The following is a 21,422-nucleotide window of genomic DNA, read 5'->3' as shown; positions in this document are numbered from 1 at the left end:
CATGTGTTTGGAGTTCATTTGCAGTGACTAAGAGGCCCTGGTATGCCCATTCAATCTCTCTCTCTCAAATAAATAAATAAACTCAAATTAAAAAAATTTTTTTCAACAGAGAAAGAGGGAGAGAGAGAGAGAGAATGGGCATGCCAGGGCCTCCAACCACTGCCAATAAACTCCAGATGTGTGCGCCCCCTTGTGCATCTGGCTTATGTGGATCCTGGGAAATCAAACCTGGGTCCTTTGGCTTTGCAAGCAAACACCTTAACTGCTAAGCCACCCCTCAAATTATTTTTTTAAAAAGCTACAGCTGAAGCCGGGCATGGTGGCACACATCTTTAATCCTAGCACTCAGAAGGCAGAGGTAGGAGAATGGATGTGAGTTCAAGGCCACCCTGAGAATACAGAGTGAATTCCAGGTCAGTCTGACCAACAGTGAGAAGGGTCTCACCTCAAAAAAAAAAAAAAAAAACAAAAAAAAACACGCTATGGTTAGAGAGATGGCTCAGCAATAAGACACATGCCTGCAAAGCCTAATGACCCAGGTTCCATTCCCCAGTGCCCACGTAAAGCCAGATGCACACAGTGGTGCATGCATCTGGAGTTCATTTGCGCAAGTGGGGCACTTGGCACGCCCATTCTCTCTGTCTCTCTTCTCTCTACTTGCAAATAAATAAAAATATTTTAAAAAGCTAGAGACACCTGTAATTCTGGCACTCAGAAGGCAAATCCAGGAAAATCACTGAAAATTCAAAACCAGTCTGGTCTACACAGGCTGTTTCCAATTTACAGCCCTCATGTGTCTCAGGAAAGCTATGAATGTGGCCCAACATGTTTGTAGATAACGTCAGGTTACAATGTTAAAAGATTGCATACCCCCCTGACATGGCAAATTTCAGCAGTCAGGACTGACAGGAGAAAGACCCTGTCTCCAACAAAAAAGTAGGAAACCTCCCCATGCAGACTGCATGCTGTATCTTTTGAATTATGAAACAAGCAGTCTAATAAATGAAGACCATTTAGTTAAAAACTCTGAAAACCACAGGGACATTCTCTGTCTCACTGTGACATCCAGAGCTCCATCTAGCCATCTTTCCTTCTTTCATTTATTCACTAAGCATCATTCTAAGCATTAAAGACGTAAAGGTGACTAGGACATGGCCCTTGCCTTCAAAGAGCTCACAGAGCAGTAGGTGGGCCAGCCACAAAAGCAGCTGATGGTACAAGGGAGGGGGGGGGAGACCAGAGAGAGCCACAAAGGCCAAGGGAACACAAAGGGGTTGGGTACAAACTGCCTGGAAGAATCAGGGAAGACATCTCTGAAGGGAGGGAGTGGGGGTGGGGCGGGGGCGCTTTTGACTTAACTCTTTCAGGACAGGCTTAGTTTAGTAGGCCAAACCAGTAGCCAGTGGAACTGCACCAGGGAGGGTCTGAGTCACACAGGGCTGGTTTTATCAGAAGACAGGACATGCATGGGACAGGAAACCAGGTCGATGCCGGAAGAGTTGGTGTGGGCAGTTTAGAAAGGCCATAGAGTTGGGTCTTTATTCATTTTTTATTTTTATTTTTTTTTTATTTTTCTTTCTGTTTTGGTTTTTGTTATTTTCAAGGTAGGGTCTAGTTCTAGCCCAGGCTGACCTGGAATTCACTATATAGTCTCAGAGTGGCCTCAAATTCACAACAATTCTCTTACCTCTGCCTCCTGTGTGCTGGGATTAAAGGTGCATGTGCCATGTTACCCAGCTTATTTTTATTATATTTATTTGAGAGGGAGGGAGGAGCCAGAGAGAGACAGGGAGAGAGAATATGGGCATGCCAGGGCCTCTTGCCACTACAAATGAATTCCAGATGTGTGCACCACTTTATGCATCTGGCTTTACATGAGTACTGGGAAACTGAACCTGAGTTGGCAGGCTTTGCAAACAAGTGCCTTTAACTGCTGAGCCATCTCCCCAGCCCAAGTGTGGATTATAACTTTTGAGCAATGACATGAGAACCCAGGCTGGCCTGGAACTCAATATGGAACTCAGTATGTAGACCAGGCTGGCCTTAAACTTGGAGGGAACCGCCTGCCTCAGCCTCCTGCATACTAGGGTTATAGGTCTAAGAGACCATGTCCAGCTCTGTAGGGATGCTGCTCAGTGGAAGAGCACGTGCTTTGTGCAGAGAGGCTCAATCCTCAGTACAAAATGAAAAGGGAAGGACTGATAGAACCAAAAAGCGTATTAGGGAAATAACTATTAGGGAAATAACTATGGCTTCAGGGAGCACAGGTTGAGGCCAGGGAGTTTGAGGCCACTCTGAAACTACATAGTGATTCCACACCAGCCTAGGCTAGAGTGAGATCCCACCTCAAAAACAAAAAAAGAAGAAAAGAAGCCGGGTGTGGTGGCACATGCTTTTAATCCCAGCACTCTGGGAGGCACAGGTAAGATGATCACCATGAGTTCAAAGCCAGCCTGAGACTAGTGAATTCCAGGTCAGCCTGAGCTACAGTGAGACCCTACCTCAAAAACACCAAAAAGAAAAGAAAAGAAAAAAGAAAAAGCCAGGTGTTATGGCACACGACTTTAATCCCAGTACTTGGAAGGCAGAGGTAGGAGGATCACCATGAGTTTGAGGCCACCCTGAGACTTCAAAGTGAATTCCACTTCAGCCTGGGCTACAGTGAGACCCTACCTCAAAAAAAAAAAAGAAAAGAAAAAGAAAAAGAAGCCGGGTGTGGTGGCGCACGCCTTTAATCCCAGCACTCAGGAGGCAGAAGTAGGAGGATCACCGTGAGTTCGAGGCCACCCTGAGATTCCATAGTGAATTCCAGATCAGCCTGGCTACAGTGAGACCCTACCTCAAAAAAAACCAAGCCAAAAAAAAAAAAAAAAGGAAGAAATTTGAGGGGGCTGCAGAGATGGTTTAGTGGTTAAAGCACTTGCCTGCAAAGCCTAAGGATCCAGGTTCAATTCCCCAGTACCCACATAAGCCAGATGCACAAGGTAGTACATGCACCTGGAGTTCATTTGCAGTTCATTCCCTCTTTACTTCTCAATCTCTCTCTCTCCAATAAATAATTTTTTAAATAAAAATTTCTTTTAAAGAGCCGGGAACGGTGGCTTTTAATCCTAGCACTGAGACTGCTACTCAATTCCAGGTCTGCCTGAGCTAGAGTGAGACCCTACCTTGGAAAAAAAAAAGAATGGATGAAACAGTCACAGAAGAATACTGGATAACAGCTATAGTACTCCTAGGCATATATCCTAAGGACTCGGCTCCTTATCTTAGAGATACTTGCTCAACCATGTTTATTGCCCCTCTGTTCACAATAGCTGGGAAATGGAACCAGTCAACTAACTGATGAGTGAATAATGAAGATGTGGCACATTTATACAATGGAGCTCTACTCAGCGGTAAAGAAAAATGAAATTATGAAATTTGCAGGGAAATGGATGGATCTGGGAAGGATTATACTTAGTGAGGTAACCCAGGCCCAGAAAGCCAAATGTTGCATGTTCTCTCTAATATGTGGATCCTAGCTACAAATGATTGGATTTCTATGTGAGTTGAAATAAAACTCAATAGCACAGACCAGTAAGCTAGAAAGGGGATATAAAGGAAATAGAAAGGGAGAGAGGAGAGAGAGATTTAAGAGGATGGTATTGTATATATGTAAGTAGAAGAACAGATTAACGGGGGTGAAAAGGCCTAAATGAAGTCAGGGGAAGAGATTGAGTAAAGGAAAAGTGGGGGGGAGAAGGGCTTATCAAAATTTAAGAGGGTATGAATAACTCATGTGGAAACAGACATTTTTTAACAATGGCACGCTCAGAATCCATAGATTGTTACTAGGAAATTTTCAGTGCCAGGGATGGGATACCTTCCAGTGAGTTGGCCAGGGAGGTCCCTGATGCCCCCAAAACATTACAGGTCACTGCCAAGGCCCTTGGTTTCCTACCAGGAACAGATGGTAAGACCCTATTGCTGAAGACTCCACATTCTTGGGCTGCAAGGTCACTGAGAAATCCTGCTGGAGCTGAGTTGAAAACCTCTTCCATGTAGACCAGCTGACAGAAAGCTGGAAAAAGCAATACTCAGGCTGGAGAGATGGCTTAGTGGTTAAATGCTTGCCTGTGAAGCCTAAGGATCCTGGTTCGAGACTCAATTCCCCAGTACCCACGTAAGCCATATGCACAAAGTGGTGCATGCATCTGGAATTCATTTACAGTGGCTGGCAGTCATGATGCGCCCATTCTCTCTTTCTCTCTCTGCCTTCTCAACTTTTTTCTCTCAAATAAATAATTTAAAAATTTTTTTAAAAATGAAAAAAAAAAAAAAAAAAGCTACACTGCCAGCAGCTCTATGGGAGAAAGAAATCACCAGTGAAGATACCCAACAGTGGGCACTGCAAGCCTTAAGTTTGGCCACCCAGGCCAAATGAGCCAAAAGGTACAATAGTGGCATGTCAGTTATGGGGGAAAACAACCACTCTCTAGTTGGACTGAGGGCCACTTCATGTGAGGGAATACATGCCTGATACTGAAGACCTATAACAGGGGTATTCATAAGCCCTAGGAGTGTAATATCTCCTGGTGTCTGGCTAAATGTATGTACTATGCTCACCAAACTGCCCAGTAAGCACTTCTCTTAATGTTCATACCCGTATGTTAATGCTACTCTCACTTTAGGTTAGAGAAGCTTCTCTTTTCAGATGGCAGTGACCTTGGGATGACTCAGAAGGCATCATGGTGCTGAGGAGAAGTGACAGAGGAGTGCTCAGCACTAAAACATCTCTATCACACCTTCCAAGGCTCAGGGTCCATTGCAGAAGAGATAGTGGAAAGAATTTAAGAGCCAAAGGAAGGATAGGACTCCTTACAACGTGCTCCTCCAGACACAAAATGGCCTGGATATCCATGACCTCACCGTGCCTGACACTACCTACACAAGACCCTCATAATAGGAAGAAAAGATGATGATATCAAAATAAAAGAGAGACTGATTGATGGGGGAAGGGTATGATAGAGTGAAGTTGCAAAGGGAAAGGGGGGGAGGGAATTATCATGGTTTATTGTCTATACTTATGGAAGCTGTCAATAAAAATAAAAGAAGAATGCTGTGTAAAAGTAGAGGCTGAGCCAGGCGTGGTGGCGCACGCCTTTAATCCCAGCACTTAGGAGGCAGAGGCAGGAGGATCACCATGAGTTCGAGGCCACCCTGAGACTACACAGTGAATTCCAGGTCAGCCTGGGCTAGAGCGAGACCCTACCTTGAAAAACCAAAAAAAAAGTAGAGGCTGAGTATGCCGGGCATGGTGGCGCACGCCTCGAATCCCAGTATTTGAGAGCACTCGGGAGGCAGAAGTAGGAGGATCACCGCAAGTTCAAGGCCACCCTGAGACTACATAGTGAATTCCAGGTCAGCCTGAGCTACAGTGAGACCCTACCTCGAAAAACCAAAAAAAAAAAAAAAGTAGAGGCAGAGACTGAAGTGATGCATCTACAAATTTAGGAGTACGGAGGATTGTCAAAAGCCAACAGAGGGCTGGAGGAATGGCTTAGCAGTTAAGGTGTTTGCCTGCAAAGCCAAAGGACCCAGGTTCAATTCCCAGGACCTGGGTTAGCCAGATGTACAGGGGCGCACACATCTGGAGTTCGTTTGCAGTGGCTGGAGGCCCTGGCATACCCATTCTGTCACTCTCTCTCACTCTTTCTCTTGTCAAATAAATAAATCTGCTACCAGAAGCTGATGAGGTGTCAGGCACCTTTAATCCCAGCACTCAGAAGGTAGAGGTAGGAGGATCGCTGTGAGTTCAAGGCCACCCTGAGACTACATAGTAAATTACAGGTCTCCTGGGCTACAGAGAGGCCCTACCTCGAAAAAACAAGATAAATAAATAAAAATAATCCGCTAGAAGTCAAGGGAAGGAGAGGAAATATGGAACAGACATTTTCCTAGAACTTCAGGGCATGGCCTATTGACACTTCAGCCTTCTGGCCTCCAGAACTGTGAGCGAATTTCTGTTGTTTCCAGCTTCTGAGTTTGTGGTAATTTGTTGGAGTTGCCCTGTGAAACTTACGTAATAACTGTTCAATAAAATAAATATTAGCTGCTATAATTATCAGGATCAATTGAAAACATTGGCAAATGCCTGCCACAGGGAATTTGGCTGGAAGAGCTCAAAATTCTAGTCTAGAAAGAGAGAGGGAAGGACTGTGCCAACAGCATTCTTTTCCCCTCTGTGTGTGACTGTATGTGTGCTCACGTGTGTGAGTACAGACCCACACGTGCCACAGCACGCACGTGGAGTTCAAAGGGCAACTTCAGATACTGGTCCTTGCTTTCCATCTTTTTTGGGGCAGGGTCTTGTTCACCGCTGTGTTGCCAGGCTAGCTTACACTGTGACCTCTTGTTTCTGCCTCCTTCTAGCTACGAGCATGCTGGGATTACAAACGCCAGTGCCACAGTGTCCATGGGCTTTTACATGGGTCTTGAAGATTAGAGCTCAGGTAATCACACTTGTATAGGAAAGTGCTTTATTCACAGAGATATCCCCCTAGCCCCAAACAGCATTTTTAAATTTTTATTTATTTTTAGAGAAAGTGATAGAAAGAGAGAGAATTAGTGCGCCAGGGCCTCAGCACCCGAAATCGAACTCCAGATGCTTGCCTCACCTATGTGTACCTGGCTTAAGTGGGATCTGGAGAGTCGAACATGGGTCCTTAGGCTTTGCAGGCAAGCACCTTTACTGCTAAGCCATCTCTCCAGCCCCCCCCAAACAGCAATACTCAACAATGTTTAATTAATTTACTTATTTGAGAGAGAGAAAGAGGCAGAGAGAGTGAGCATGGGCAAGCCAGGGCTTCCTGCCACTACAAAAGAACTCCAGAGGCACGCGCCGCTCAGTGCATCTGGCTTTATTTACATGGGTACTATACTGGGGAACTGAACCCAGGCTGTCAGGCTTTCCAAGCAAGCACCTTTAGCCGTTGAGCCCCTTCTCTCCAACCCCCAAATTGCATTTTAAGACTATGGCCTCACGGCCTCACCCACAGCTTTCTTAGCCTCTCTACCATCAATGCATGAGTACCTTTCAGGAAGATTATGGAGTAAAATTCCTTCAGCTGCCTCATACAGGCTAGTCCTCAGCAGCTTTTCACAATGTAGAATCCAAGGTGAAACTAACACCCCCTTTTCCAGAGGGCTTGAAAACACTATTGCCCCAGGCAGATATGTCCGAAGGGCAGTGGAGAAACCACATAGTGGTCTCAGCATACTTCTATGGAGTCTCAGGCTGGCCTCAAACCTGAAGCAATCCTCGTACCTCTGCCTCCCGAGGGCGGGGATTAACGGCGTGCGCCACCATGCATGGCCTCTCTTGTTGTTTTGTTTTCTTTAATATTTTACTTTGATTTATTTGAGAGAAGTGAAAATGAAAGAAAGACAATGGGCACACCAGGGCCTCCTCCAGCTGCTGCAAACAAATTCCAGACACATGTCACCTTGTGCATCTGGCTTACACAGACCCTGGGGAATCAAACCTGGGTCCTTTGACTTTGTATGCAAGCACTTTAACTGCTAAGCCATCTCTCCAGCCCCTCTCTTGCTGTTTTTATTAGGCCCACAAAGATGGGAACAAGCAGTTACAATGCAAAGCGACAAAGGCAGTCTAGAGACACGCTTACCTACAAATGCAGGTGCAGAGGTGGAACTAAGTCCTCTACTGTGGTCTACCTAGCCTACTTCTGATGATTTATACAAGGCTTACAACGTACACTGTCACTAGTGTGAAAGGTGAATGGGTCTCTGTAGAGGTGGCAGAACCAGAAGTAGCTTGGAAAAATCTAAATCCATAGTTAACCCCAGACACTGATTAATCAATCTCCTTTCTCAAAGATGTCCCAAGGGCAGCCTGTCACCAAAATGTCTGTTTCTTGAAATATTGTATTTACTTATTTATTTTTATTTGACAGAGAAGGAGGGAGGGGGAGAGAATTATTTGCTGGACAGTTTAAAGCAGCAAGGAGAGACCGCGGAGAAGCACTGAACTGCAGTTTCCCCATCGCATGGCGCTCCTCCCTCCCCATGTTCACAGCAACGTCCACCCACAGAGCATCCCACCGAGCATGCGCAGACATCTGTGGACATTCCCTGGACTTCCGTAAGTCCCTCTGCCCTCTGGCTGCCCAGCTTACCCATTTATTGTTTTATAACCCTAGACTGCTGAGCCAGGCTGACCTCTGCTCATGACTGTCCTTCAGTCACTCTCATTCAATCCAGACCAAGGGCAGTGGGCCCAGCCCTGCCCAACTCCAGGACACCAGTCACTCCCAGGCCTCTGTCCTACCTGGATCCTTGCCAAAGTTACTAGCCACTCCATCAAGAAATCTGTAGACTTTCTCCCTTCTCCCCAGGACCCCAGTCCTCAAGCCGTTTTTGCTATGTAGCCCAAGCTAGTCTCAAACTTGTGATTCTCCTGTGTCTACCTCCCAAGTAATGAGTTTACAAGTAGACACCATCACGTCTAGCACCTTCCAGCATTTTTCCCAAGGAGAAAGAGTTTGTGTGTGTGTGTGTGTGTGTGTGTGTGTGTGCGCGCGCTGGAAATCCAACCCAAGGCCTCAAGCATTCTACGCATGGGTCCTGCCATTGTGCCATTCCCCTAGCCACTGAAGAAGAAATTCATAACACTTAGAGATGGCAGACAGCCAGGTGTCATGGCACACGCCTTTAATGTCAGCATTTGCAGGCAAAAGTAGGAGGATCAATGTGAGTTTGAGGCCAACCTAAGACTACACAATGAACTCCAGCTCAGCCTGGGTTAAAGTGAGACTGTACCTCAAAGAAAAAAAAAAAAGAAAAGAAAAGATATATAGATAGCAGACAGAAACACAATTTTCAGCCAGGCGTGGTGGCACATGCCTTTAATCCCAGCACTTGGGAGGCAGAGGTAGGAGGATCGCTGTGAGTTTGAGGGCTCCCTGATACTACATAGTGAATTCCAGGTCAGCCTGATCTAGAGTGAAACCCTACCTCAAAAAAAAAAAAAAAAAAAAAAAAAAAAAAAATCACAGGAATCTGAGCTTGAAAGAATGAACTTATTTGGTCTACACCAGAACAGGGAAATCTTGCCTAAGGGAGGTCCACATGGATTGTCTAGGGAATGTCTAGGTCCCTCCCAGGCTGGGGAAGCCGTCTTCCCTTCCACCTGCATAACTGCCCCGGGACCCCTCATGCCACCAAGGAGCTGGAACCGGCCCCTGTACCACAGCCAGAGCTGTCGTTACCTCCTCAGCATTCTCTCCTCCACCATCCTTGCTGGAGCTGCTGGAGCTGCTGGGCTTGGCCGTACCTTTGGCAAGCTTGGGGGGCTCCTGCTGGGAGAAGATGGGGTTAAGGTTAGCATAGGCCAAGAGGAGAGAGAGGCCTTCGTTCTTAGTTGTAACTATGCGCTGCCCAACAACTGCTAAATCAATGATGAGAACCGACCTGTGCCAGTCCCTAGGGGAGGAGACGTGCACCCACAAGAAGATTCAGCCCCTCGCAGCAGTAGAATCAGATTCGGAAGTCACCCCTCAAGAATGGTAATGTTCTTTTTTGAGCCAGGTGAGGTGGTGGTCCCAGCACTGAGATTACCATGAGTTCGGGCCAGCCTGAGACTACATAGTAAATTCCAGATAGCCTGGACTAGAGTGAAACCCTATCTCGAAAAGCAAAACAACAACAAAAAAAGATAATTTTTGTTTTGTTTATATTCTATTCATTTGGGTTTTTTCAAGGTAGGGTCGCAACTATCCCAGGCTGACCTGGAGCTGAAACTGTAGTCTCAGGTTGGCCTTGAACTCATGGTATCCTCATAACTTGGGTCTTCCAAGTGCTGGGAATAAAAGGGTGTACCACCAAGTTTTTTTAAGTTTTTCAAAGTAGGGTCTCACTCTAGTCCAGGCTGGCCTGGAATTCACTATGTAGTATCAGGGAGGCCTCAAACTCACAGCGATCCTCCTACCTCTGCCTCCCAAGTGCTGGGATTAAAGGCATGTGCCACCATACCAGGCCCACCCAGCTATTTTTTTTAATTGATTTATTTGCAACCAGAGATAGATACAAGAGAAGTAGACAGAGGGTGTGGGCTCACCAGGGCCTCTAGCCTTGCAAAGGAGTTCCACAGTTTGTGCATCTGGTTTTACATGGGTATTGGAAAATCACAGCCACTTTGTTAGATTTGTAAACAATTGCCTTAACTGCTGAACCATCACTCCAGTTTGATACTCTTTTTTACTTTTCCGAGGTAGGGTCTCCCTCTAGTCCAGGCTGACCTGGAATTCACTATGTAGTCTCAGGGTGATCTCAAACTCACGGCGATCATCCTACCTCTGCCTCCCTAGGGATTAACGGCATGCACCACCACACCTGGACCCATATTATCCAGATGCACAAAGTGGTGCATACATCTGGTGTTCGTTTGCATTGGCTAGAGGCCCTGGCATGCCCATTCTCTCTCGCTCTCCTCTTTCTCTGTCTGTCGCTCTCAAATAAATAAACATAAAAATTTATTTGCATACAGAAAATATGGGTACGCCAGGACCTTTTGCCACTGCAAACAAATTCTAGGCACGTGTGCATCTGCTTTTAAGTGAGTACCAGGGAATCAAACCAGGCCAATAGACTTTATAAGCAAGCACCTTGAACTTCAGAGCCATCTCCCCAGCCCCAAGCATGGTAATATTATTTATTTGTCACCACACCAGGCTGGTGCATGGGTTAAGTCTGGAAGGACCTCAGTCCAGTAACAGCCAAGGAGGCTTAAGGGAAAAGTATCAGGGGATGAGCTGGTCAGACTGGCTTCTGGCTACATGCCCAAAGAAGTGCCAGAGGCTTCCACCGTACACAGTAGGTGTCACCTCTCTCCCGTTAGGGCTCTCCAGAAAGACCTGGAGGCTTTTTAAAAAAAATTTTGAAGCCGGGCGTGGTGGCACACGCCTTTAATCCCAGCACTCGGAAGGTAGAGGTAGGAGGATCACCGTGAGTTCAAGGCCATCCTAAGACTACATAGTGACTTCCAGGTCTGCCTTAGCTGGAGTAAGGCCCTACCACGAAAAAAAGTACAACAACAACAAAAAAGTTGCATGTCACAACTCGCACCCAGACAAGAGGGTTCTACTGGCATTTAATCAAGATGCTAATAGGTACAGGAAGTATTTCACCCAAAATGTCAAGAGCTCCTACAGCCAGTCACTGGGACAGAGATGGAGGTAAAGCCCTGAACTGCTATAGACTGAGTGGAATGTGAAGTTTCCCTGGGGAACCTGGTACCTGGCTCAGAGCCCCGGCCTGTCCAGCATCTCTTCCTATGCTTTGGGCCAAAACAAAAGCAACCGCACGGGGACAGGATGGGGGAAATGTGGAGCAGACGTGGGGATGTAGGTCTCGCTGCAAGCTCAACACAAATCTCCAAGCGCAGTGGCTGCCAATGCAGCTCATGTGACCTTCCACCCAGTTAACAGACCTGTGACGACTGGGTGGCACTGCCAGAGCCAGCCTGGAAGTTCTGCTTCTCCGTTTTGAGCATCAGTCTGTGAGAGAGGCAATGAGAAATCCTAGTTTTTCTTAGAGGGAAACAGAACCCATGCCTGGACTGCATTCAATAGCTTGGGCAGCACAAGGGCTGCAGGAACTGGGATAGTTAACAATGGAAGGGTGGAGTCCTGGAGGGTGCGGGAGCAAGATGGATGTCAACCAGCAAAGGAAGAGCGGCATGTTGACCGAAGATGCAAATTGTGGGCTGGAGAGATGGCTTAGCAGTTAAGGCACTTCTAGAACCCACCTAAGCCAGCTGCACATGGTGGCACATGTGTCTGGAGTTTGTTTGCAGTAGCTAAGGGCCTTGGTGCATTCATTCTCTCTCTCTCTCTAGTAAATAAATAAAACTAAAATATTAAAAGATGCAACTTGTTCTGATGGGACCAAAGGCAAAAGAGCAATGGGCTGAAGTTACAGGGGGGCAGGCTGAGACCTCAGACAAGGCTGAATGTCCTCACGGAAACTGGCTGCTCAGCGAAGCTGCATGCTCCCAGCACTGAGCATTCAAGCAGAGGCTGGATGCCCTCCTCTAAGTCGCGCTGCAAAAGGATTCAAGCCTTGAATGAGAACTGGACTGGAGGACCTTAGAAATCACTCCCAGCTCCACAGAGTCTGCAATTCAGCAGCCGCCAAGCCCCTTCCGCAAGAAGTGTTAAATCAAGTGATTGTGACTATGAGTGCAAAAGGATTTCAGGGAGAAGAGAACTCTGTGTGGGCTGGAACAGGGGAAAGGCTTCTTGGGAGGAGGGTGGGGGGAAAAAAGCCATTCCTGGGTGTGGAGCGGCTCCATGCTGCCACACAAGGGGATGGGCTTCCTTCTTTGGGCCCAGCACTTTCTGCTGCCTGCTAACCACTTTGGACGTACTGACTCCTGTCAGTGGCTCATAGCATGAAAGTTGAGCAAAAAGGGTGATACAACACTGAGGTGCCTGACCGCACACTCCAGACAGGAGCCTCTGAGACCAAGCTAAGCCATCTTCATACAAGTCTGCTCTCCCGACTTGATTGTGAGCTTCTCGTTCTTTTTGTACCCCGCCACCCACCCTACGGCACTCAGCACATCGCCTGAGACACAGCTCTCAGGGAATGTGCCTCACAAATCCAGCTGCCTCGGGTGTGGGTGTGGGTGGGCGTGGGGGAACAGGGCCCACCAGCCCTGCTCCCTGATTCTGCAGAACAGGTAAAGCACACAGAGGTGTGACCCAGCACAGCTGCCGAATGATGCATGACACAGAAGTTAAAAGAATGAGTTTGGCCAGGCGCACACCTTTAATCCCAGCACTCAGGAGGCAGAGGTAGGAGGACTGTTGTGAGTCCGAGGCCACCCTGAGACTATGTAGTGAATTCCAGGTGGTCAGCCTGGGCTAGAGTGAGCTCCTACCTCAAAAAAAAAAAAAAATTACAGTTGGAGAGATAGCTTAGTGTTTAAGGCGCTTGCCAGCAAAGCCAAAGGATCCCGGTTCGACTCTCCAGGTCACATGTAAGCCAGGTGCACAAGGTGGCACATGTATCTGGAGTTCATTTGCAGTGGCTGGAGGCCCTGGTGTGTCTGTTCTCTCTCTGTCTCTCTTCCTCTTTCTCTTTTTTTCTCTCTCAAATAAATAAATAAGTAAGCAAAATATATTTAATTATTTTTATATTTTGGATTCAACTCTTTTTTTGTTTATTTGTTAATATTTTATATTTATTTGCAATCAGATAGATACAGACAGAAAGAGAACCCAGGGCCTCTAGCCGCTGCAAATGAACTCCAGATGCATGTGCCACTTTGTGCATCTGGCTTTACATAGGTACTGGGGAATTGAACCCAGGACAATAGGCTTTGCAGGCAAGTGCCTTAACAGCTGAGCCATCTCTCCAGCGTTGGGCTCTTACTGACATAAAAAAGTGGGCAAGTTAACTGATCTCTGAGCCTTCATTTCCTAATCTATTAAGCAATGAAAATCATAGTACCCACTTGCTTAGTCCAGTACCTGGTACATGAAAATCCTAATGCTGCTTATTATTGTTATGAATGAGAAGAAAGTAGGAAGTCAGATGTGACAGCTCACACCTGTAATCCCAGTACTCAGGAAGATGAAGGAGGAGGATCTTTGTGAGTTGGAGGTAACTGGGCTACATAGACAGTTCCAGGTCAGTCTGGATAAGAGTGAGATCTTGCCTCAAAGAAAAAGAAAAGAAGACAGGTGTGGTGATGCACACTTTTAATCCCAGCACACAGGAGGCAGAGGTAGGAGGATTGTTGTGAGCTCAAGGCCAGCCTGTAACTACAGAACGAGTTCCAGGTCAGCCTGGGTTACAGTGAGACCGTACCTCAAAAAAGAAAGAAGGAAAGAAAGAAAGAAGGAAGGAAGGAAGGAGGAAGAGAAGAAAGAAAGGGCTGGAGAGATGGCTCAGTGGTTAAGGCACTTACCTGCAATGCCTAAAACCGGTTCGATTACCCAGTACCCACATAAAGGTAGATGCACAAAATGGCGCATGTGTCTAGAGTTCATTTGCAACAGCTAAAGGCCCTGATGCACCCATTCTCTCTCTCCCTCCTTCCTTCTCTCTCTACTTGCAAATAAATAAATAAAATTGAATGACTAAAGGAGAGAGAGAGAGAGAAAGAAAGAAAGAAAGGGGCTGTTTGAGGCACTTCTCTGCGAAGCCTAAGGACCCAGGTTCAATTTCCCAGTACCCACATTAGCCAGGTGCACATGGTAGCACTTCCATCAGTAGTTCATTTGCAATGGCTAGAGGCGTTGGTGTGCCCATTCTCTCTCTCTCTTTCGCTTGCTTGCTCTCTCCCTCTCTCTCTCTAGAATAATCAAAAATAAAAATAACAATAAAAATTTTTTTTTAAGTAGCTGAGCATAGTGGAGCACACCTTTAATCCCAGCACTCAGGAAGCAGAAGTAAGAGGATCACCATGAGTTCAAGGGCATCCTGAGACTACAGAATGAATTCCAGGTCAGCCTGGGCTAGAGTGAGACCCTACCTTGAAAAACCAAAAAAATAAATAAATTAATTAATTAAATAATAATAAATAAATAGGGGGCTGGCGGGATGGCTTAGCAGTTAAGACTCTTTCCTACAAAGCCAAAGGACCCAGGTTTGACTCCCCAGGACCCACGTAAGCCAGATGCACAAGGGGCGCACGTATCTGGAGTTTGTTTGCAGTGGCTAGAGGCCCTGGCACGCCCATTCATATTCTTTCTCTCTCTCTCTCCTTGCCTATTTCTGTATCTCTCTCTCTCTCAAATAAGTAAATAAATAAAACTTAAGGGCTGGAAAGATGGGCTTAGCAGTTAAGCACTTGCCTGTGAAGCCTAAGGACCCTGGTTTGAGGCTTGATTCCCCAAGACCCACATTAGCCAGATGCACAAGGGGGCGCACGCATCTGGAGTTTGTTTGCAGTGGCTGGAGGCCCTGGAGCGCCCATTCTCTCTCTCTCCCTGTCACTCTCAAATAAATAAATAAAAATAAACAAAAATAAATAAATTAAATTTTAAAAATTAATTAATTAAAGAAAGAAAGGAGAGAAGAAGAAAGAAAATAAACTAGGATGAAGGGTGAAGGAGCAGAGCATCTTATCCAAGAACATAAACATTAAAAAAACATAAGCGTAAAAAAAGGAATGCAAATCTTCCCATATACTGAGCCCTTATCCGCTGAGAGCCTACCCTGTGCAAGGGAGATGCTGAACCAAACACAGCTCAGTTATTATCTCCAGGGGGAAGACAAGACTTGTCCACAATTTATTCCCATGCAAGGCTGAGCACCAGAAGGCCATAAATGGCTCACCAAGTATTCCTCAAATCCAGGGGAGGAAGGCAAGCTCAGTCCGGAGTGAGGGCTCAGGAAAGGCTTCGGGGAAGGGGGTGGGGAGGGATAACAAGCATTGGGACCAACAGAGAGAGAAAGGGGACAGGTGATGGATGAGCAATAATGAACCTCCACCCACCCACCCACCCGGCTCCGCGCCTCCATCCGAGCACACCTCAGTCACAGTGTCTGTCATCTCTCTCCCCCTCAGAACCTGCCACCCATTGAAGGCCAAGTGCAGACAAAAATCAAACGCAGGAGGTGAAATCTCAAAAGAGGATCCAAGTTATACCTGGCTCTGTGCACTTTCATCCTTCCAGCACCCTTTCTCAACCAAATACAGTTCATGGTCTTTGTAAATCTAAGAACGACTCAGCTACCCAGTAGGCAAAGATTTCTTGCAGAGGGGACAGGATCTGGTCCATCCAACTGAAAACTACAGATGAGGGAGAAGCTCACCACACGCTCCTCAGCTCCCAGTGTAGCTATTTTGTGGGTGCACTGTCTACAGCTAAGCTACCTACACCACCTCAGAATATCCACTCCTCAAGGACGGGACCCGGATGGGGGGCACACAATCCTGCCCAGCTCACCACCTCAAGGGGCTCAGTGCCTCAGACATCATCACCAACCCTATGCTCAAAATCTCAGACTCTAAAATGTTATGGGGACACCCCAGAATCAGGGCTGCCTGGCAAGTACACAACAGCCCCGGGAGAGAAAAAAAAAAAAAAAGTTTGATTGTTAGGGGCTGGAGAGATGGCTTAGCAGTTAAGGTGCTTGCCTGCAAAGCCAAAGGACCCCAGTTCAATTCCCCACTACCCATGTAACCCAGATGCACAAGGAGATGCCTGCATCTGAAGTTCGTTTGCAGTGACCAGAGGCTCTGGCGCACCAATTCTCTATCTTCTCTCTCTCTGCTTGCAAGTAAATAAATAATTTAAAAAAAAAAAGTTTGAATGTCAGACTGGAGAGATTGCTTAGTAGTTAAGTCACTTGACTGCAAAACCTAAGAAACCAGGTTCAATTACCCAGTACCCACATAAGTGAGATGCAGAAGGTGGCGCATGTGTCTAGAGCTCGTTTGCAGAGGCTATAGGCCCTGGGATGCCTGTTTTTTTTCTCTCTCTCTCAAATTCATTAAAAAAAAAATTTTTTTTAAGTTTGATTGTGGAGGTCAGAGATGGCAGTCCAGCACCTCAGCCAATCAGAGGGATCATGAAAGCAGCTCAGCTTTGGGGTCTTCAAGAGGATGACCACAATACCAGGCCAGAGCCAGCACCCCACACAGGGAGTCAATCCAGGAGAGAAGCAGCTGGAGGAGGCTGGAACTGGTCTGCCAGCGTCCTCTGTGGAAATATGTACCTCAGAGGACCCCACACCTCTGAGCCAGACCTCGGCAACGGCAGAAACAAAGGGGAGAAAAAGGCAGAGCTGAGGAACAGGTGAAGGCAGTGAGGAGGCAGAAGAGGAAGAGGAAAGAAGGCAGCATCAAGAAACGGCCTGCAGGGCTGGGAGTAGGGCACACGGGTAGATATGCCCATCTTGGCAGGGGCAAAGCCCTGGGTTCGATCCCCAGCACTGCAAATAATAAAGAAACGGTATGTGTAAGGACAGCAAGACAAAGGTATGTACGTCCAGGGATGGCTGGGCTGCCAGACAAGAAGACTACGGGGCAGGACAGATGTCTGACTTGAGGACAGTGGGGTCAGGAAAAAGAAATCCAGCAAGAAACGGGGGGAAATGCAAAGGTTACCCTAAAGATTAGGAAGAGGAACCTGTTAAGATTAGGAAAGATGTCTGGTCTAGAATGAGCATGCAAACCAGCTGATGCCAGTTAGGTGGGCACTGGCACAGGAAAACCCTCTAAGTGAAGAGACCTGATTTTGCAGGCTGGGCCTCCAGGAGGATGTGTGACCTTGGACAAGTCCCTTGCCCTGTGGGGACCTCAGTCACCTCATCTGTACCCCCCAGGGATTGCACTGCGTGTGCTCCAGCGCTCCCTTCCAGCACTGCCGTTCTGGGGTTCCATCGACAGAAAAGAAGGGCTCCGTCCTGGCTTACAAGTTTGTGTGTGAAGGGAACAACTGGAGGGAGGGGCCTAGGCCCGATCTGGGTGGAGGAGAAAGCGGTGATGTTCCAGCTCTGGAGGGGCTCGGAGCGGAGGGAGAAGGAGCGGTAGGAAACTGTGGAGAGGCCGTCCTCGGGGCTGGTGAGGAGGGAAGGGGCTGGCGGGCGGGGGGAGGGCGCAGTTCTGGAGGGAGGTGCAGTCTTAGATGAAAGATGTCCCAAACCCGTGGTGGTGGTGGTGGGTGATCAGGGAACAGAGGGAGGCGGGGAGAGAAAGCCAGGGAGTGACCTCGGAGTGGGGCAGATCGGAAGGGGGGCCACGGGTAGGAAGAGGGAGGAAGGGAAGAAGGCAGAGGTGAGGGATCCGTCCCAGGCAAGGAGGGGGAGCTGTCCCAGCTGCAAGCACGGACTGGGGGGGAAGAGGGTGCCGTGCAGGCGCGGAGGCACGGGGGAGGCTGGCCCCGGGGAGTCGTGCGGGGGGCCGGACTGGAGGGTCAGTCCCGGGCTGTCCCGGGCCTGCTTCGGGCCCCTCCCTGAAAGCTCCGCGCAGGCCCCGAGGCGGAGGCGCGAGGGAGAGGGAAAAGGCCACGCTCACCTTCTCCTTCTTTAGTTTATAGGGCATCTCGGCCGGTCCAGACCCGGCCCGGCTCCCTGCGGCCCCGCTCCGGCTCCGGCTCCGGCTTTGCTCGGCCGCACTCGGCCCGCTCGGCGTCTCTCCGCCACCGCCTGCGCGCTGCGCCCCGGGTCGAGCGGTGGCTGCGCCTCCAATTGGCTCGAACTCTTACAAACCTGCCTGACAACCGGGCGCCGCCTCCCACGATTGGTCATCGTGGCCAGGCTGCTTCCTTTCATTTTTTCTCATTGGAAAGAAAGAGTACAAACCGCCAGGGTTCGGCTCCCAGAATTGGCTGCAGGGAAAGGTCCCGCCCTAAAGTGGGTCGGGCTTGGTGAAGGAGGCGGGGGTAGGGGGCCCCGGGTGGAAGGGAAATCCGAAGCTGGGCGGGTGCGTGGTCCTCAGCCATTCTTCCCCAGCCCTGAAGTGTGGTCCTCTCGCTCTTCCCACCCTGCTACCCCTTCGCCTGTGCCGGAGCAGAGGACAGATGCCCTAAAACTAAGCTTCCCTTTCATTGGAGTAAAGTAGCAATTGTGGATGTGAAATTGATGGAGAAAGCACCCAAGGGCCTCCAGGGCATCGCTCTGGATCAGGTTGTAAAGGAGCAAAGGGGGGTTGGACGCCCTCCCATCCCCTGCCGGGAACCGAACCCGGGTGAAAAGAGACGAGGAGCCCTGGTTTGTTGCAACTTCAGGAAGTGTTGCCCTGTACCTGCTGCAGGTGTGTGCTGGGAATGGGGACGCAGCTCCGTTGGAGCAAGTGGAAAATGAAATGGAAAAGCAATCTCATTGTTGAGTGTGCCAGAAAACCTATCCCTCACCTGCAGCCGCCATCCACCACCGCACCCAAGCCAGCGCACTAGAGGATGAGACACCGTTCCTGCCCGCAGGGACTTCCCAGTCTGATGAAGTTCACAGGCTTGTATAGGCAGATGATTAAAATACAATGTAATAAATTACACAAACATGAAGTGGCATGGAGGATTACATCTTAGAGGTTACCCCAGTAGCCGACTGATGACATTATGAAACAAAGAGATCCATCAAGAACAAGCTGTGAGGGCTGGAGAGGTGGATCAGCGGCTAAGGCTTTTGCCTGCAAAGCCTAAGGACCCCAGTACCCATGTAAACCCAGATGCACAAAGTGGCACATGTGTCTGGAGACCCTTGTGTGCCCATTCATTCTCATTCTCCTTGCAAATATATAAATAAACATTTTTGGGTTTTTTTTTGTTTTATGTTTATTTATTTGAAAGTTACAGACAGAGAAAGAGGCAGAGAGAGAGAGAGAGAATGGGCATGCCAGGGCCTCCAGCCACTGCAAACGAATTCCAGACGTGTGTGCCCTCTTGTGCATCTGGCTAAAGTGGGTCCTGGGGAATCGAGCCTCGAACCGGGGTCCTTAGGCTTCACAGGCAAGCGCTTAACTGCTAAGCCATCTCTCCAGCCCTTGTTTTGTTTTTTAAGGTAGGGTCTCACAATAGCCCAGACTGACCTGGAATTCACTATGTAGTATCAGGGGGCCTCAAACTCACAGCAAAGCCTCCTACCTCTGCCTCCCAAGTGCTGGGATTAAAGGCGTGTGCTACCACACATGGCTCATAATTGTTTATTTGTAGGTGGACATTTGTGTCTATATGGAGAGTGTGCTGGGCACAATATCAGATGTATTTGACTATCTCCAAGGCGCACCATAGCCCTGAGGCTTACATGCTTTCCAACTGGTTTAAACAAGCCTACCCTGGGAGGCAGGGGACAGAGCCCAGCCTGGCCTTGAACTTGAAATAGATATGTACTGCCATGCCTAGCCTTGTCCCTTCTGTGGGAATGGAGTTGGGGAAGGCTCTTGCCTACACATTATGACCCAAGTTCAGTTCCTCAATACCCACATAAAGCCAGATGCACAAAGTGGCACACACATCTGGAGTTGGTTTGTAGTGGCTAGAGGCCCTGGTACACCCATTCTCTCTGTGTCTCTCTCTCTCTGCCAGGCAGAAGCTGAGGTAAGAGAATCAATGTGAGTTCTAGGCCAGCCTGAGACTACATAGTGACTTCCAGGTCAGCCTAGGCTAGAGCAAGACCCTACCTTGAAATAATTTTTTAAAAAATCAACTTTCACGTTCTCAGTAATGTATACTGTACATAAAGAAGACGATGTCAAGATGCTCAGCTGTAAAGGAAAGGACAGAACTGGGTATTATCTGGAAGAGAATGCAAAAGTCACAAAGAGAGGGGTTTTTTGTTATTGTTGTTTGTTTTTGTTTTTTCTTTGTCAGACAGGGTCTGATCAGGAATTCACTCTGTAGCTCCAGACTGGCCTTGAACTCACAGTAATCCTGCAAATGTGGGGATTAAAGACATGCACCACTACCACCCCTGGCCACAAAGAGAGGCTTTGAGTTAGAGTACAGTAACTGTTACTGACTGGAAACGTGGAGCAGCGGCATGAAGACCTGAACAGAATCTAAGTGTCTCAGGGCTGTGGCTCAGTTCTCATGACAAAAGCCTCCAACCTCTCTCCCTTTGGCCTGTCGCCCTCTATGGTATAAACAAACCAGTGAATGGGCATTCAAGAATTGATAGATCATCCCAACAGTCAGCAGGCAGAGGTGGGAGGACTGCCATGAGTTCCAGGCCAGCCTGAGGTGACAAAGTGAGTTTCAGGTCAGCCTGGGCAAGAGACCCTACCACGAAAAACACAAAAATAAAAGAATTGACCAGGCAGAGCTGGAGGAAAGAGGGTCAGGACCAGAAGCGCTGGAACGTGGGTTCTGTGGAGGATGTGTGGAAACAGGTGTGGCCAGCAGCAAGCTCTCCAGGGCTCCATGAATAAAAGTCATTAGGTCAGCAGTCACTACAAATCCAACAAGAATGTCTGCGACCGTTTTAGAGTCCCACCGTTGCCTGCCACAACATTCCCGAGCCCGCAGGACAAGCTGAGACGGGGCACGCCTTCCTAAATGCACAAGGGACCGCTCGTGGTCAAGCGACAGACAATCCGGGGGACGTGACTTCCCCTAAGATGCAAAGGCAAATCCTCGTGCACACAGGCTCAGAGGGTGCAAGTGGGCTGGAGGGACGACTTAGCAGTTAAGGCGCTTGCGTGCGAAGACGAAGGACCTGGGTTCGATTCCCCAAGACCCAAGTAAGCCAGAGGCACAAGGTGCCGCATGCGTCTGGAGTTCGTTTGCAGCGGTTGGAGGCCCTGGCGCGCCCATTCTCTTTCAAATACATACATACATACATACATACATACATACATACATACATACATACATACATAAAATTAAAATTAAACCGGGCGTGGTGGCGCAGGCCTTTAATCCCAGCACTCGGGAGGCAGAGGTAGGAGGATCGCCGTGAGTTCGAGG

At 48.3% G+C, this 21,422-nt stretch overlaps 1 protein-coding gene across 2 annotated transcripts in view; it reads right to left on the bottom strand.

Annotated features, from left to right (window-relative positions):
* The window catches only part of Ppp2r5d (protein phosphatase 2 regulatory subunit B'delta), a 29,503-nt gene extending 11,331 nt beyond the window's left edge, over positions 1 to 18,172 (bottom strand). Inside the window, exons 1-2 of one of the 2 annotated variants that reach the window (XM_004649482.2) lie at positions 18,035 to 18,172; positions 9,270 to 9,356 (exon numbers count right to left, since the gene is read on the bottom strand). In XM_004649482.2, coding sequence (XP_004649539.1) covers positions 9,270 to 9,356; positions 18,035 to 18,061 — 114 coding nt within the window. In that variant the 5' untranslated portion in view covers positions 18,062 to 18,172. Of the gene's footprint in view, positions 1 to 9,269; positions 9,360 to 18,034 lie in introns of both variants that reach the window. The other variant, XM_045155945.1, reaches the window with a different exon arrangement.
* Positions 18,173 to 21,422: the final 3,250 nt, after the last annotated feature.

The sequence above is a fragment of the Jaculus jaculus genome, chromosome 8 (genome assembly GCF_020740685.1).
Source record: "Jaculus jaculus isolate mJacJac1 chromosome 8, mJacJac1.mat.Y.cur, whole genome shotgun sequence".
NCBI lineage: Eukaryota > Metazoa > Chordata > Mammalia > Rodentia > Dipodidae > Jaculus > Jaculus jaculus.
This window is presented reverse-complemented; position numbering and strand designations above follow the sequence as displayed.